This window comes from Curcuma longa, chromosome 3, assembly GCF_044706935.1.
Source record: "Curcuma longa cultivar G26 ecotype Majalengka, Jawa Barat chromosome 3, ITB_CL_G26_1.1, whole genome shotgun sequence".
Classification (NCBI taxonomy): Eukaryota; Viridiplantae; Streptophyta; class Magnoliopsida; order Zingiberales; family Zingiberaceae; genus Curcuma; species Curcuma longa.
In genome coordinates, this window is record NC_133863.1 from 15,588,187 (window position 1) to 15,602,367 (window position 14,181).

Consider the following 14,181-nt stretch of genomic DNA (forward strand, 5'->3'; position numbering starts at 1 on the left):
TTTTGGCCGTGATTTGATCGACAGTGTCGGGCGTCGGATTTCGATCAAATCGCGATTGGATTCTGGCCAAATTACGATCGGAGATCGACCGAGGAAGGACTGACGTTCGCCGCGATTTGATCGGAATCCGACGCTTGACATTGCCAGCCAAATCACCGCATGCCAGTCCTTCCTCGATCGATCTCCGATCACGATTTAGTCAGAATCCGACCGCAATTTGACCGAAATCCAACCGCGATTTGATCGGAATTCAGCATGCGCCACTGCCGACCGCGTTTCTGACCAAATTCGCCAAATTCCGACCAAATCACAACCGGCATACACCGCTGGACGAAACACAGGCGAGCGACACATCGATCACGCCCGAGCAGCGGACGGCGGTGGCCGGACGGGACAGCGACACCTCCGATCCGCGACAGCCACGGCGATGGATCGGAGGTGTCGCGCACAGATCGTGCGGAATATATCAAATTTCATTAGTTAAATATATGCATTTTGCTTAGCACAGAGTGAGAAGTATAAGTGATTGCATGCATTCCACATAAACAGATGGATTCATCACCCAAATACTTAACATGGATTCGCCTTTGGAATCTCATTTATTATCCCTACAAATCACATTGAATAGTTTTATTTGCACATTTCAACAAATTAAATAACAAACTCCTTTGTTATGACATGATATGCATATGAAGATGTTGATGGAAACTTTGCAAGATGAGGATGGCGAAGTTAATCTTATGGAAGATCAGTCGAGAAGAGCTAACTGCAGACTCGAAGATTATTACATTTGACGGCTTCTCGTCGGAGCAGGATCAGAGGAGGAACAAGCAGGGGATGATGGTGAGGAAGATGATGGCTAAAGTTGCTATTATGGAGCCTTGGTCGAATGCATTTCTCAAACTTCCTACCCTGGAGAAGTGTTGAAAGGCCAGATAGCTGGCTATTGCCAAAGACACGATGGCACCAGATTGAGTACTTCTGCAAGGAGATAAGTATGATGATTAGTGATTCATAAATCTGACTAGATCAACTTGTTCAACTAGCCGGAGGGAGAATTGGCGTCTCAAACCCATCCAAATTTATGCCCGAACATCGACAAGTCAAAAACCAACTTAATCGAATTGATTGGATTGAGTGAGGCACAGAATGGTTGAGCAGTTAGTTCAGAATCTGAACTTCTGAGCGCTTCGTGCCACAATTAGTTCCTTTTAGGTGAAAGGGAACGACATGGAGATCGAAATAATGAAAGACTACTTTTGTTTCTTCCTGGAGGGTGAATGTTCATCACTTTACCTTAAGTTCAGGGTCTGATAAGGAGCCACAATGACAAGCATCATTGCTAAGAAAGGCAACTCAAGTTGACCTGCACAGAAACAAACTGTTAAGTTGAAACTAAATTCGAAGAAACAAAGAAACAATTAAGTTGAACTCGGGCATCACAGACTAATAATTGATTAATTAATGTAGAAGAATAAGTATCAGGCTATAGGAAACACTTAACCTGGAAGGTAGTAGAAAATACGGACTAGAAGTGCCAAAAATGCAGTCCAAGTGCCATAGTCACCCCTGCCACATTTAGTACATGAAAAAGGGAAGAGTTTATGATAAACAAATTATGCCGATTACAAATCTGAAGTAGCTGAACGAGCCTATAGAGTCCAGCTTACTTGATCCATGAAATGACACTAGAAGGAGCTTGCAAAGCAAAAAGGGGGAGAAGGAATGATTTGTGGATAGCTGTGCCTTGGCCAAACAATAATACCCTGGGAGAACAAAGTGCTTGTTAGAAAACTGTTGCGAAGAAGACTACAAGGTGGTATATATCAATAATGTAATATCTCACCTTTAGATGTCATAGCCAGTGTGTATGCTCACCGATTGCACTACCACAGTTGTTTATACAAGTCGTGAAGGATACCTTATTGTATCTAGGAAGGTTGTGTCTTTCATAATGAAGTTGATTGTTGACAACTAAGATTAACATAAATGTTTAGAACTCATTTGGCATTTTTCTCTGATTTGTGAAAAAAAAAGTCTTTAGAGGATCCATTAGATGATTTGTTACTATTCTTCCCTTCCTCTCCTGGTCATCCAACAAAAGCAATAATGGCTCTACTCTCTAGGAATTTGGGGAACCTTGCTTGTAAGAAGAAGATACAAGAAGTGTAAACAAGTCCAAAATGGCGTACTGTATCGGTCCCAATATGATATCAAAGCAACCTCAACCCCAACAAAATTAACTATTTATAAAGGAAAGAAGCATCTCATTGTTAGTCATCAATCATGCCATGGGGAGTGGCAAATCTTGTTGCTTCTCAAATGATATTGTCTAGTTTAATATCATCTTGAGGTACTGTTTACCTTGAGACTTAAGTCCCATCCCTTTCTGAAGAATATATTTTTGTCATTCCTTATCAATTTTTTTAACATGTTCTCGTAAATTTATTTTATTTAAAATACGATTAAAGGATATCCAACAGTTTAAAATGTAAAGTCATGACAATAAAACATTCATTCAAAATTTCAAGCCAATTAAATTTGATATAAATGAGAACACTAAATGCGGAAAGAACTATTTCTCAATTGATTTAAATTGATACAATTACTTGAAGCTAAGTTATTCTAAGATAGTTAACTGATCATATTACATGCATCCAAAAACTCAATCTAGCAATCGATGTTCATGAATCTTTTCAAAACAAGATCCGACCTAAGCTGAGATGGCATGATTAGGGAAAAGCTTGATTAGAACTCAATTTATCTTAGCTGGACTCAAGTACAAATAAAAAAGTACTTTCTCAACATGATTGCTACCAAATATGAACCCAAGTTTACTTTTTTTTTTTTATTTCTATTCTTATACTTTTCTGTATCCCAAGATTAATTGGTAGATTAGATCCCGCAAGAATTCAGTGAGACTTAGTTTACGATCATGAAACAATCAGGTATTGTCCACTATAAATCTATAACAGTAACATGCACAATCCAAAGCTTCCAGAAAATGTTCCAAGATCAAAGCACACTAACGAGCAACAAATCTAGAACTTGAGCTAGCTTGCTTACGCGATGGAGGCAGCAGAAATCCACTGAAGAGTATGCGGGCTGAGTGGCGCAGCATAGCATACCACTCCGGTACGCCTTTTGCTCGCCTGCTTAATCCTTATCGACGGCATGCCCGCGACGGGAAATGCAGGGCAGATCAACCTACAAAATACAGAAATCAAAGCCCAAAATCGAGATCCGCCAAGGTCGGAGAAAAATGGGAAACCCTACCTGAAGGGAACGGCGGGGGCGATTGGTCCTGCGCGGGAGACGGGGCGAGGGTGGACGGGCGGCATCGGAGCCTCGGGCGGGCGATCAGGAGAGGCGAGGGGCGTGGGGGAGAGGGAGAGGAGGAGGCCGGTGGCCATCGTCGGAGCCGGCGGTCACAGATCGAAGTGAGGACCGGAGATCGAGGGGATAAGAAGCAGAGAATGGGAGGGAACTGACGGTTGACGGAGGAGCTCCAGCCACCTGGCTATCGCACGGGTAAACAACGCGGGTTAAAACCTGGAATCCGACCCGGCCTTGGCCCACAGATTAGATCGGACCCGGCCCAATCTGATGCCGTGCCAAGCAAAATGAACCCGGCTCAAACTTTATTCATGAATATAATTCATCGACCGTTAATCTTTTCTCAAAGGAGAAAAACAAAACAAAAATTAAGAACATCTGCTGGAAAAAGTTGTCTGGAAATAGGAGATTATGATCAAACCTCAAAAGTTTCAGAAAGGATCAATGTTCCAAACAACAGAAGATCCCACTCTACGAAACACACATGTATGAAACTGTTTGATGACCCTCCCCACCAACGCCATTGCTGCAAGACTAGGAAACAGCTGCTGCTTCATGGCTTCATGGCTTTTAGTGAGGTGTGAATTTGCTGCCTCACATGAAACTGGAGTAGCAGCGATAACAGCTTCATTCTTTTGAGTGTTCTTGCGGCACCATCTCTGAATCCAAGTGCAGAAATTCTCCATGGATACGCCGGAAGAGAACCTTGAACTTGTCATTTGTTTCTTCAAGTTCACTGTCTGTTCCTCCTTAGGACTGATGGGTTTCTTGTAGCATGTTTGTAGACTTGGTGGACAATCTCCAGTTTTGAACTTCTTGCTGCCAATGGCTGGAGAAGCTACGGGTTTGGATCGGAGGCGCTTTAGCCATCTGCTGCAATCATCTGATTCTAACACGTTCCCAACCGCCGAACTTGGATTTGGGTTGGATGCAGTGAAATTGAATGTGATTCTTGGACCCAATTTTAGATACTCCAGGATCACAGCTTCCAGCATGTATTTCCTTGTAGACTGGATGTGATAACTTTGTATCAGTTTCCATATATATGCTTGTTGATGGTTCATTTGGTGAAGTCGATCGTGATTGATCTTTCATCAATTCAAAAACTCGAAGATCCTGCAAAATCTAGAATTAGTATGATGATTTGGATATGAAATCAACCTTGCATACTGCTGCTTCAGCATATATGCATTCTATCTAAAAACAATAAACTCATGCATGTGTACCTTTTGTAGCCCATCAGAACTGCTGCCTGCAAAGTAAAAGGATAACAAAGTTCAGAAAAATGTGTGGAAACATCTTGATTTTATAACTGTTATTAGAAACAGAATGATTGGATTGTGCTCCTATTATTGTTGTCGATACAAACGGTTAGGAACATATCCTCATGTGAGAACTGTGTCAATAATTAGCAGCAGGTTATTTCTTATCTCACTGACATGAGTAATGATCTTGCAATATTCTAAATATTTATTTTGCTTACCATCTGGTCTTTTAGGTACAGTTAGCATCTCATAAAGATCAATTCTTTTGCCTTTGGTGGAGTTTGTAGAATCCATATTTATTTGTTTCCCATGAGACAATCCCACACTCATATTCTTAGCCATTAAAAATGCTTTAGATGCATCAGATAACTTTGGTTGCCCTTCCCTTGTGTTTTTCATAGTGCTGGAGGATGAATGAATTTTCAACATTTGGACATCACATGATGAACGCCCAAGATCATCAAATCTCTTTAAACTAACAGAATCTTTCCAAGTCAGCAAGAGACTACTACTAGAAAAATTTGCACGATTTGCTTCACTTCCTTCAAGTCGAGATGAGCCTGGACAAGATCCTCCTCCTAGATTAAGTGTACTGAAAGGTCTTGTGCTTGATCTTTGTTTTTCACGTTGGCCAATTTGCCATTGAGCGGTTGATCCTTCAATATCGTCCACACAACTAGAAGAACCTTTAACAGCGATGTGAGGCTGCATATCTTGATTCAGACACTTCATGTTTGTCTGTGCTTCAAATTGGTGTTCTTCTGATGCAAATTGAACAACATGAGATATTTGACTAGTTCTATAGCTAGACTCAGCTGATTGTTGAACTTCAACAGGTAGGGCTACTTTACTAAAACCAAATCTGTATAATTTTTTGTATTCGGAGACACTTCCCTGATTCATAACACTTTTTAGCGTTTCGAGTTTTCTGGATTCCAGAGTATCGACTTGCAAGAACTTGACTTTTTCATGAACTTCTGCTTTGCTTGAATTAGAAACAGCGAAACACTGATGGTTACGAGGAACTGATTTAGTTGTTTCTCTTGCCCAGCGTTTGATCCACTGTGAATGATATTGAACATTGGGTGCTCTAACAGTTTCATCACCCAAATTATTCTCGTTATGTTGATAGGTATACTCAGCCATCATATGTATTCAAATATTGATTGCCGCACGATTTCCACCGACACCTGAGGTAATTCATTAGTTGAGGAATCATGACTACTTTCAAAAGTCAGAACAATAAATTCATGCTCCAAAAATAGGCTGAAGTGAAACAAGCAAGAACTCTCATGTTTAACATTCTGTAAAAGTATTTGCTCAGCACTTTGTATGACGAAAAATCCAACAAAAACTGAAAGAAGTAAAAAAAAAACATTAACCTCAAGTATGCCAATGATGATGAGGTTATAGTTAATCTGAGTCTGATAGAGAGATTATACACAGGAGAAGGCATAGTTATTCGGAATTGTTTCTAGGTGATACAAGTAGCAAAACTAAGACATTCCAAGATATTGTGAGATATATATTTGTTAGTTATGACTTGTTACACATTCAAATAAACTTGTCAAACACTCTTTTGTTTGACTCAGGAACCACCAATTTAACAACTTGGAGTCCTTCAAAGCATCAAAATAAAACATCGATATCTCCTATGCTCATCCTCCTCAAGAACTAATGGCAGAAACTACAGCCAACTACTTAGTAAACAGATTACTATCTCTAATATGTTCAAGCTTTAGGAAAGAATAATATCTAAGTAGAAACCTAGTAGAGTAGGCATTATCTGCAAAATGAAGCAAGTGTATTGCAAATATTGGCAAACAGATCTACAACCATCATTTTTCAGAAATTTACTCGTACCTCAGTGGCCAGAAACTTTGATTTTTTCAGGAGAAAGAAATTTGAACTGAGAAATTTCTTCCTTCAGGCCTAGGAGAGAGAAGGAAAATGGAATAAAAGTTAGCGAACTTCAAGTAGCAAAGTAGATGGTATTATTAGGACGCGAAATCAAAAAAAGCCTGGACTTTCCCGACGCAAACAATCAAGTAAGCGAGATCTAGGAAACCTAACGTGATTGCCATCTACGATCTCTCTCCGAAACCTAGAAGCGATAATAATCAAAGGAAGAACTGCTCATCTCGCCCTATCGTCCAAGAATCCAAAGCGTGCCAAAAAAAAAACTTGAAAATCAAGGAAAATAGAAACAGGATCGACTAGGAATCTCGACGGAGACGCCGGAAAACATCGCCCAGCTCCGAAGAAGGGAGTCAAACCTCTTTCCTCATGAGATCCAGCTCCATGGCGAAGGAGAGGGTTGAGAATTTGCTCAAGTCGGTAGAACTTAGAAGAAGTGGAGGAGAAGCGAGCGATTTGCACATGAAAAAGGTTCCAAATTGGCTGACGTGTCAGACGCTGATTGCCTTCTCGACGATTGAGGAAGTGGGGACCACAAAAATATCTTCTTCAGTGCAGCTTAACTACGTTGTGACCGAGGATGAACATACGCCAATGCGGCGTATCAATTTTGCATTTAGAAAAAAAATTAAAAATTAAATATAAATCATATTTATTAATACATTTTAAGAAAAATGATAAACACTTCTCCGAAAGAGTAATATTAATATTTTAAATTATGAGGGGTTAATTAAAAATTTTAAATGCCAAATTTTTTGAGAAAAATATATAAATTTTATGGATAAATAAAATTAACATCTACATTTGAGCCAACAAGATATTTTGGTAATCGAATTATGATAGGAATTCAAAAATAATATTTTAGAAAGATATTTATTAGGATTTGGAGGATAATATAAGAAAATAAATGAATTTTAGATAAATAAATAAATAGTTTGTATATTTATGTGGAAGAGCTTATCATAGAGGTAGCCATTGATGTTGTGGCATGTTAATCCTGTTCTATCATTTAGATAAAAAGAAATATCAAATAAAATTTTATATATATATATATATATATATATATATATATATATATATAAATTAATTATTTTCCTCTGAGTTTATTTGAGTAATTTAGCTGCAAACAATAAGCATCAATTACAAAAAAAGTTTTATTGTTAGAGAGAAAGAAAAGGAGTGTCGTGGATGAACTTGACACCATTATATGGTTCATCTAAACAAACTTGGTGATCATGAAGTGTCGTTGAAGAAGTATAAGATCGTGAATTAAATATTTATAAATATTCAATTTAATATAAATTTATTTAAGTTCGTTATCAATTAAATGAAAATTTTAAATAATTTATTAAATTAAAATGAATAAATTTGAATAAAAAAGGATTATATCTGTCAGCGGCAATGGAAATGTTAGAATAGATAGCAAGTACCCATCGTTAAAAAGACAAGAATAGTCTTGTCTTTGCCTCTATGACATAGTTGAATTGATTACGATGGAACAGACTTACAGAAAAGAATAAGGGTTTGAATCTTGAAGAAGTTGAGTAATACTCTTCTCTAAACTCGTGATCAATTTTAATTTTCTGATTTATCTTGAAATCACTAAAGTAATGATTTTTTTTTTTACTGAAAAAAATGACCTGGTCTTTCCCTCCCTAGCTCCCCTTTAGGGCATCCACAATACCATCAAATATTTCATTCAAATATTTGTGGTCCCCACGTCCACATCATCAATCAAATATCTCCTTCCTCAAATATCCCAACTTTCACAATCAAATATATCACAAACCAACTACTTATAGGTCCCACCTATTATCACTATCTCTTTCTTTAATAATAAATACTATCCCAACCACCCTAACTTAATACCCTTCTTTTATTTAATTTAAATCATTAAAATCATTTATTTTATTAATTTTTATTTAAAAAAATGAAATTGCCCAGTGATTTCTATTCACCCCATAAATATCCCCTCCAATAAGGGATACTTGATACATAGAGATATTTCTTTAAATATCCCTCAAATATCCTCTATTGCTTATCTTCATTTACTCTCTTCCCTTCAAAGGTGACAAAATCAAGATCGTCACGACAACCAATATTCCGGCACTGTGAACTTCTACCAAAGCGATCGAGGGCATTGACTTCTGGGCTGGAATTGGAGCAGGGGAGATCTCCGGCACTGTGAACTTCTTCTTCGCTCCGCCGCTGGTGGAGACCTGCCTCCTTGTTCGCGTGCCACGGCTGGTTGTGTTCGGCGTCGGCGGAGGGAGATACGGTGGAGGGAGCTGCGGCACCAGCGGAGCCCACCTCTCAAACTTCGCCGCCGCCGCTCCCAGATCGCCGGCGACCTGATCCGGGCTCGGGAACGGAAGCAACTCGTTCTACCGAGGAGTAAAAATCGGATCTTTATTTCCGTCTCCGTTTGAGAAAAATGCGACCTTTTCCGTTTTGCGCAATCCTGCATCGCAGTGGATTCATGGTCGACGAGAAGGTCCTCGACGCGCTACCCCGAGCACATCTCGATTCGATACTCCGAGATGCTGCTCGCAGCTCGCGGCGGCGGCGGCGGCGGTGTTGCGGCTTGTGGAAGTGATGGGGAAGGAAGGGTCTGCAACCAATGCCCTATTTTGTTCCGGTGGCGGCGGAGTAGGAGAGGGAGAGGCATACTCCGGTGAGGATGAACCTATTGTGCTTCATGGTGAGATCGTTGGCTCCATGGACGGAGGCGTCACAGTCCTTGCAAGGAATCGCCCGGTCCTCTTTCGCTTACCCTGCAAATCCACAAAAAAAAACACACACACACACAAAAGAATATCAAAATCCAAAATTTTCATCGGAACCGCGTCTTGGAGTCGAATCGGGCCTGGCATGACGGGGTGGCATTTGGCGGAGGAGGCTGCGAAGTGAGAGGCGACGCTGCTTGCCTGCGACCTCATCGGCGCAGCAGAACACGGATGACTCCTTGCAATTTTTAATGACGCTGCTTGTTGCCGGCGACCTCGTCGGCGCAGCAGAACACGGATGAGTGATGACTCCTTGCAATTTTTAATGAAGCAAAAAAAAACAAAAAACAAAGAAAAGGTTTTAAAATAAAAAATTCGCCCACCGTGGGGCTCGAACCCACGACCACAAGGTTAAGAGCCTTGCGCTCTACCAACTGAGCTAGACGGGCTTGTTGTTTCAACAGAATTTAATCTTCTCTTATTTCAATTTATTTCCCCCACCACTGTTACCTTCCGCCTCCCATATCCGTCGTCGTGAAAAGGCACTCTCTCAGCCTCCCTGCCATTTCCGAGCCTCGTTGCTTCGGAAAGGGAAGGACTTCTCATGGTCTGCTCTGATCCAATTGATCCAGTTTCAAAAAAAAAACACTCAGAAATGCAAAGCTTCTGCTTGTTAATACTTGTAACGAGGCAAATTCAATCCAAACGTACTTATCAGCATCACCTTCCATGTTAAACCAAAACAAAAACTCCTAGTAATTTGCAGAAGCATCTAAGTCAATCTCAGTGTCAGTATCCTTTTTCGGACCAGGCGATGAGCATTCACCCACGTCATTTGCCTTCTGGCTGCTGATCTCGAGCCTGGATCGTTTAATATGATGAACTGGTTGAACTCCGCGATGGCCTCGGCTGCCCTCTGTTGTATCTCAGAGGGTTAGTTTTGGCGACATCGACAACTATCATCCAGCCATTGATTATCTGTAGTAAAGTCAGTGTGTTATCTTCCTTACAGAACATGTTTCCGATCGATGGGCAAACATGGAGATGAGCTATTATGGTTACCTTGCCGTTCATCTCTTTCAGAGCGGCACTTGCAGCTTCTTCTGTTGTGTACTCTATGAAGGCATAGCCTTTTGACCTTTTAGATATCTTGTCCATTATGATTTTAACTGCCGCGGCAGAGGGTGTGAGGCGATGACATGATCAAAGAGCAGACGTTAAATGGAAAGACAAGAAAGGTGAGCATACCTTCAACCAACTCACCAAAACCTTCAAACGCTGCACGCAGTGTTTTCTCCGAGGTGTAGAAGGATAGTCCTGCAAATAACAATTTGGATTCTAGGAATAAAGTCTCGAGTCTCATCTATTCGCCATTGGCTTTTTGTATCCTCTAAGTGTGTTGCTAATCTTAGGATAAGCAGCTTGACATTTCTAGTTCACATGTACATCAGACTGGGATAGATGTTTGGCACGGCATGGTAAAATGTACAATTGTTCGAATCTCATTATTAAGCAGCACGAAGAAACACACGCACAGCAAATCACGAACAAGGGTATATGAAGTTCAAAAAAGACATCGTAAAAAGTATTTGACAAGAACATTCACACACCCGAGGAGCTTACCAGTTACAAGAACATTTTCACGCAAATACTAAATCATTTTTTTTCAGAATCCAGCGTTGCGACAAAAGGTATATGCAATAAGTTAATGAGCTTAATTTGAATAATTTAGAAGCTTACCGGTTACAAAAAGTCTTTTGGTTCTGATATTTGGCACTTGTTTTGCTTTTGCTTCTGCTTCTGATAAGTTGGGATCATTACCTACAATGTACTATTCAATTACTAAAACAATAACCACAATAGTAATTGGCAAAATTTCAAAGTAAATCGGCGACAGAAATAAAAAAAACTGCACATGATATCTGCCTCAGCAAAGCTTAGGACACCCAACTCTCAACGAAGGGAACACCATGGATTATTGTTCTTGTCGAGACTTTAATTCAGTTGGCAAGTTGAGCAACAAGAATTATGTCAATTTTTCTTAGAGTATGAAATGAGGTAGCTGAGTGAAAATAGACTTAGAATTGAACTTCTATGAACCAAAAAATCCTGTAACTTCTATGAACAAAAAAAGAAAAAGAAAGAAAGAATATAGCCATAGTTACCGCTAGTTAATTCACTACTTGGAAGATGTGAAAATAAGGGCAAATTGATACCATATTGCAGATAAACTTATACTTCAGAATTTAAATTATGCTTATAATATGATATCAAAACATGATATTTAACCCAATGTTATAAAGAAATGATAAGTTTGTGGGCATTGGAATATAATTTATCTAAACAGATATATACCTTTGTAGTTTTTGGTCTCTGACTCATGATTGGGATCGGGCCGAACAGACAACACCCCCGGAACATCTGTCATGCAATTGCAAACATTGTAACCCTTTTGAAGGCAGGTACATAGCTGAGAATAAATATTTCACTTCCGTGCAACATTGAAACTCACCAGCTAGTTCCCGTGCACATTCATAGTCAATTTGGCAACAAAATCCAAAATCTTTCTCCCATGATATATGGTAAATGCATACTTGAGCATCCTTTTCACTGAAATTATTATTAGTGAACTACAATAATGAGACATAGGATGAAAAGAGTATAATAATAAAATACTTACTTCCCCAGAACCTTTGTTAGAGCTTGGGCATAATAATCTACCATTTGTGCCTTGGAAACAACTTCTACCCCAGGTTTATCCATTCGGACCAGCCAATACTCATTATTTTTTGAAAACGAAGAAAAAGTTGAACTACAGCCATCAGATTTCAAATGGTTCACTGGGAAAGGATCCGAATAGCTGTAATCTTTCTTTCCATATCCCTCATCCATGTCAGGCCTAACAGACAAAACTCCCGGAACACCTAAGCAGCCACAAGAGCATTTTAGCAGAACAATAGCAATGGCCCAACAACAATGAGGAAAAAATTTGAATACAAACTAAACAGATAATAACAGATTGAATTCCACCAGAATTGTGCTTAAATCATCCAGAATTTTTATCAGCATTTAAAGCAGACAACATTACACTGACAAGCAGAATATCCAGAATCTATACTGAAAAGGCCTAAAATGTGATTTTGTCATAGATAGGACCCCCCCCCCCCCCCCCCCCCCCCCTTAAATAAAAAATGTTCTCGAGTTTATCTGGCGTCAAATGTTAGCAGACAATTCACGAGAGTACTCTATAATGTCATCTTCTTGCAGGAAACTAGTTTCTTTCTTTCTTTTGATGAAATTTGTGTTTGCTGTGCCACAACAATCAAGTACGATTCATTATTAACTTGCTAAGTGCAACTACTGGGCTAAAATGCATAAGCCTAAGTTAATACTAGCCTACTCATCTAACCTTATCAAGCTTCTTCACTAGCCCAAAACGCACCATAGCGACTAAATTAACGTGTAAGAATCTCTCTTGTAAGACCAAAAATCCAATTCATATCCCAAAATACCTAATCAACAACATGTGAGACCCAATGATGGCTACATCATACACAGGTAGCACAATCGTATCCAGTATCACAACCTACTTAAATGAGAAAACCGAAATAGTTGGCGCACTAAATGCTTAAAGGTAAGTTAATAATAGGTCATCTAAGCTTACAGAGCTTCTTTATCAGAACACAACTCATGTCATATGGAAATTTGGTTGTTGCGTCAAGATTCTACCGAGCTTTCTGTTCCCTCCTACTACTTTCACTTCAAGCAAACACAAAAAAAGGGAAGACAAAAACAGTAAACTTACGGGCTAGTTCATGAGATGATTCTTCGTCAATGTCACAGCAAAAAACAAATTGGTTTTGCCAAGAAGCATCATATATGCACATTTGAGCCTCCTTCTCGCTGCCAAGAAGACCACATTCAAGCACACAGGAAAACAAGCAGGTCGAAATCAAAAACGCAAAAGAGAAGCAGAAGCCACGCCTACTTTCCCAAAACCCTAGAAAGGGTTTCGACGTAATAATCGATCACTTCCGCTTTGGAGGAACGGCCGCCTGGGGGCTTCTCCATCACCACAATCCATCCCGCAGGAGGAGAAATAGTAGCGAGAGAGGACGAAGGTGCCGCATTCTCCGCCGGATGAGACGGATGCCAAGCACGGGTGGAGAAAGAAGCGCGAGAGTTGATGCCGTGGCGGGCAAATATGGGATTTTTGGTGGATATGGAGAAGGAAAGAGCGAGCTTGGTGGAGACCAGCTGAGCCCCCGGAGGAAAGAGAGAAAGATAACGGGCGGCGACGGCCACAGCCGCAGGCCCGGTGGCCGGAAGAGAGAGGAGGTCCATTTGGGGAAGCCGCCGCCGCCACGCGCAGCGAAGGAACACGATCACCGAGAACTTATCTGGTCGCGGGGGCGGCAGGCAGCTCGTTGATTTTTAGAGAAATATTTCATTCTACCCCTCGGATTTTACAGCTGTTTCAAACTACGTCCCATAGTTGTATTATTTTATTGAATATATTTTTTAGTATAATTTTAAATGAGTTAAGATTTATTTGGGCAAAAATTAAAAGTTCAACTCTTATTTTCACCGTAGTAAAAAGAATATTTCATTTAAAAATATATTAAAAGAATATTATATTACATTTTTATTTTAAAAATATCTTTATTCTATTATTATTATAGAAGTTATACAATTAAGAGCTTATAGCAGTACAAACATGTTAATTTAATCAAAATTATTAAACATAGATATTAAAATATTTTTATCAATTTAATTAAAATTAAAATTATTATAATAATTTTGTCTATCACTTTAGCGAGGGAAACACCACCTCTAGGAGTTGTGGGAGCATGGGAAGCCGAGGGGAGCGTCGGACGTCGGAGTCAGAAAGATTGGGAGTCAGAAAATGCGATCGAGAAGAAGAAAAGTTTAGCACA

At 39.7% G+C, this 14,181-nt stretch overlaps 3 protein-coding genes, 1 non-coding gene and 1 pseudogene across 4 annotated transcripts; all 5 read right to left on the minus strand.

The window, feature by feature from the left end:
* Positions 1-615: 615 nt before the first annotated feature.
* On the minus strand, positions 616-3,506 carry LOC141824497 (cold-regulated 413 inner membrane protein 1, chloroplastic-like). The gene is made up of 6 exons (XM_074711799.1): positions 3,277-3,506; positions 3,067-3,207; positions 1,671-1,766; positions 1,505-1,569; positions 1,297-1,366; positions 616-981 (listed from the first exon to the last, which is right to left on the minus strand). Exons 1-6 carry the CDS (start codon positions 3,411-3,413, stop codon positions 816-818), a joined length of 675 nt encoding a protein of 224 aa, XP_074567900.1. The 5' UTR covers positions 3,414-3,506; the 3' UTR covers positions 616-815.
* A 128-nt stretch (positions 3,507-3,634) lies between these two features.
* LOC141824816 (uncharacterized) lies at positions 3,635-6,935 on the minus strand. Its single transcript, XM_074712150.1, has 6 exons — positions 6,878-6,935; positions 6,465-6,533; positions 4,820-5,791; positions 4,563-4,588; positions 4,305-4,452; positions 3,635-4,231 (listed from the first exon to the last, which is right to left on the minus strand). The coding sequence occupies exons 3-6, from the start codon at positions 5,748-5,750 to the stop codon at positions 3,768-3,770; spliced, it is 1,569 nt and encodes a 522-aa protein (XP_074568251.1). The 5' UTR covers positions 5,751-5,791; positions 6,465-6,533; positions 6,878-6,935; the 3' UTR covers positions 3,635-3,767.
* A 1,631-nt stretch (positions 6,936-8,566) lies between these two features.
* On the minus strand, positions 8,567-9,457 carry LOC141823768 (B-box zinc finger protein 21-like; annotated as a pseudogene).
* Positions 9,458-9,620: 163 nt separating this feature from the next.
* On the minus strand, positions 9,621-9,693 carry TRNAK-CUU (transfer RNA lysine (anticodon CUU)). The gene has a single exon. It is a non-coding gene; the product is annotated as a tRNA-Lys (tRNA).
* A 203-nt stretch (positions 9,694-9,896) lies between these two features.
* Positions 9,897-13,648, minus strand: LOC141824631 (organelle RRM domain-containing protein 1, chloroplastic). The gene is made up of 9 exons (XM_074711951.1): positions 13,233-13,648; positions 13,050-13,147; positions 11,925-12,168; positions 11,757-11,854; positions 11,600-11,665; positions 10,985-11,065; positions 10,493-10,561; positions 10,307-10,413; positions 9,897-10,222 (listed from the first exon to the last, which is right to left on the minus strand). Exons 1-9 carry the CDS (start codon positions 13,586-13,588, stop codon positions 10,115-10,117), a joined length of 1,227 nt encoding a protein of 408 aa, XP_074568052.1. The 5' UTR covers positions 13,589-13,648; the 3' UTR covers positions 9,897-10,114.
* Between the last annotated feature and the right edge of the window lie 533 nt (positions 13,649-14,181).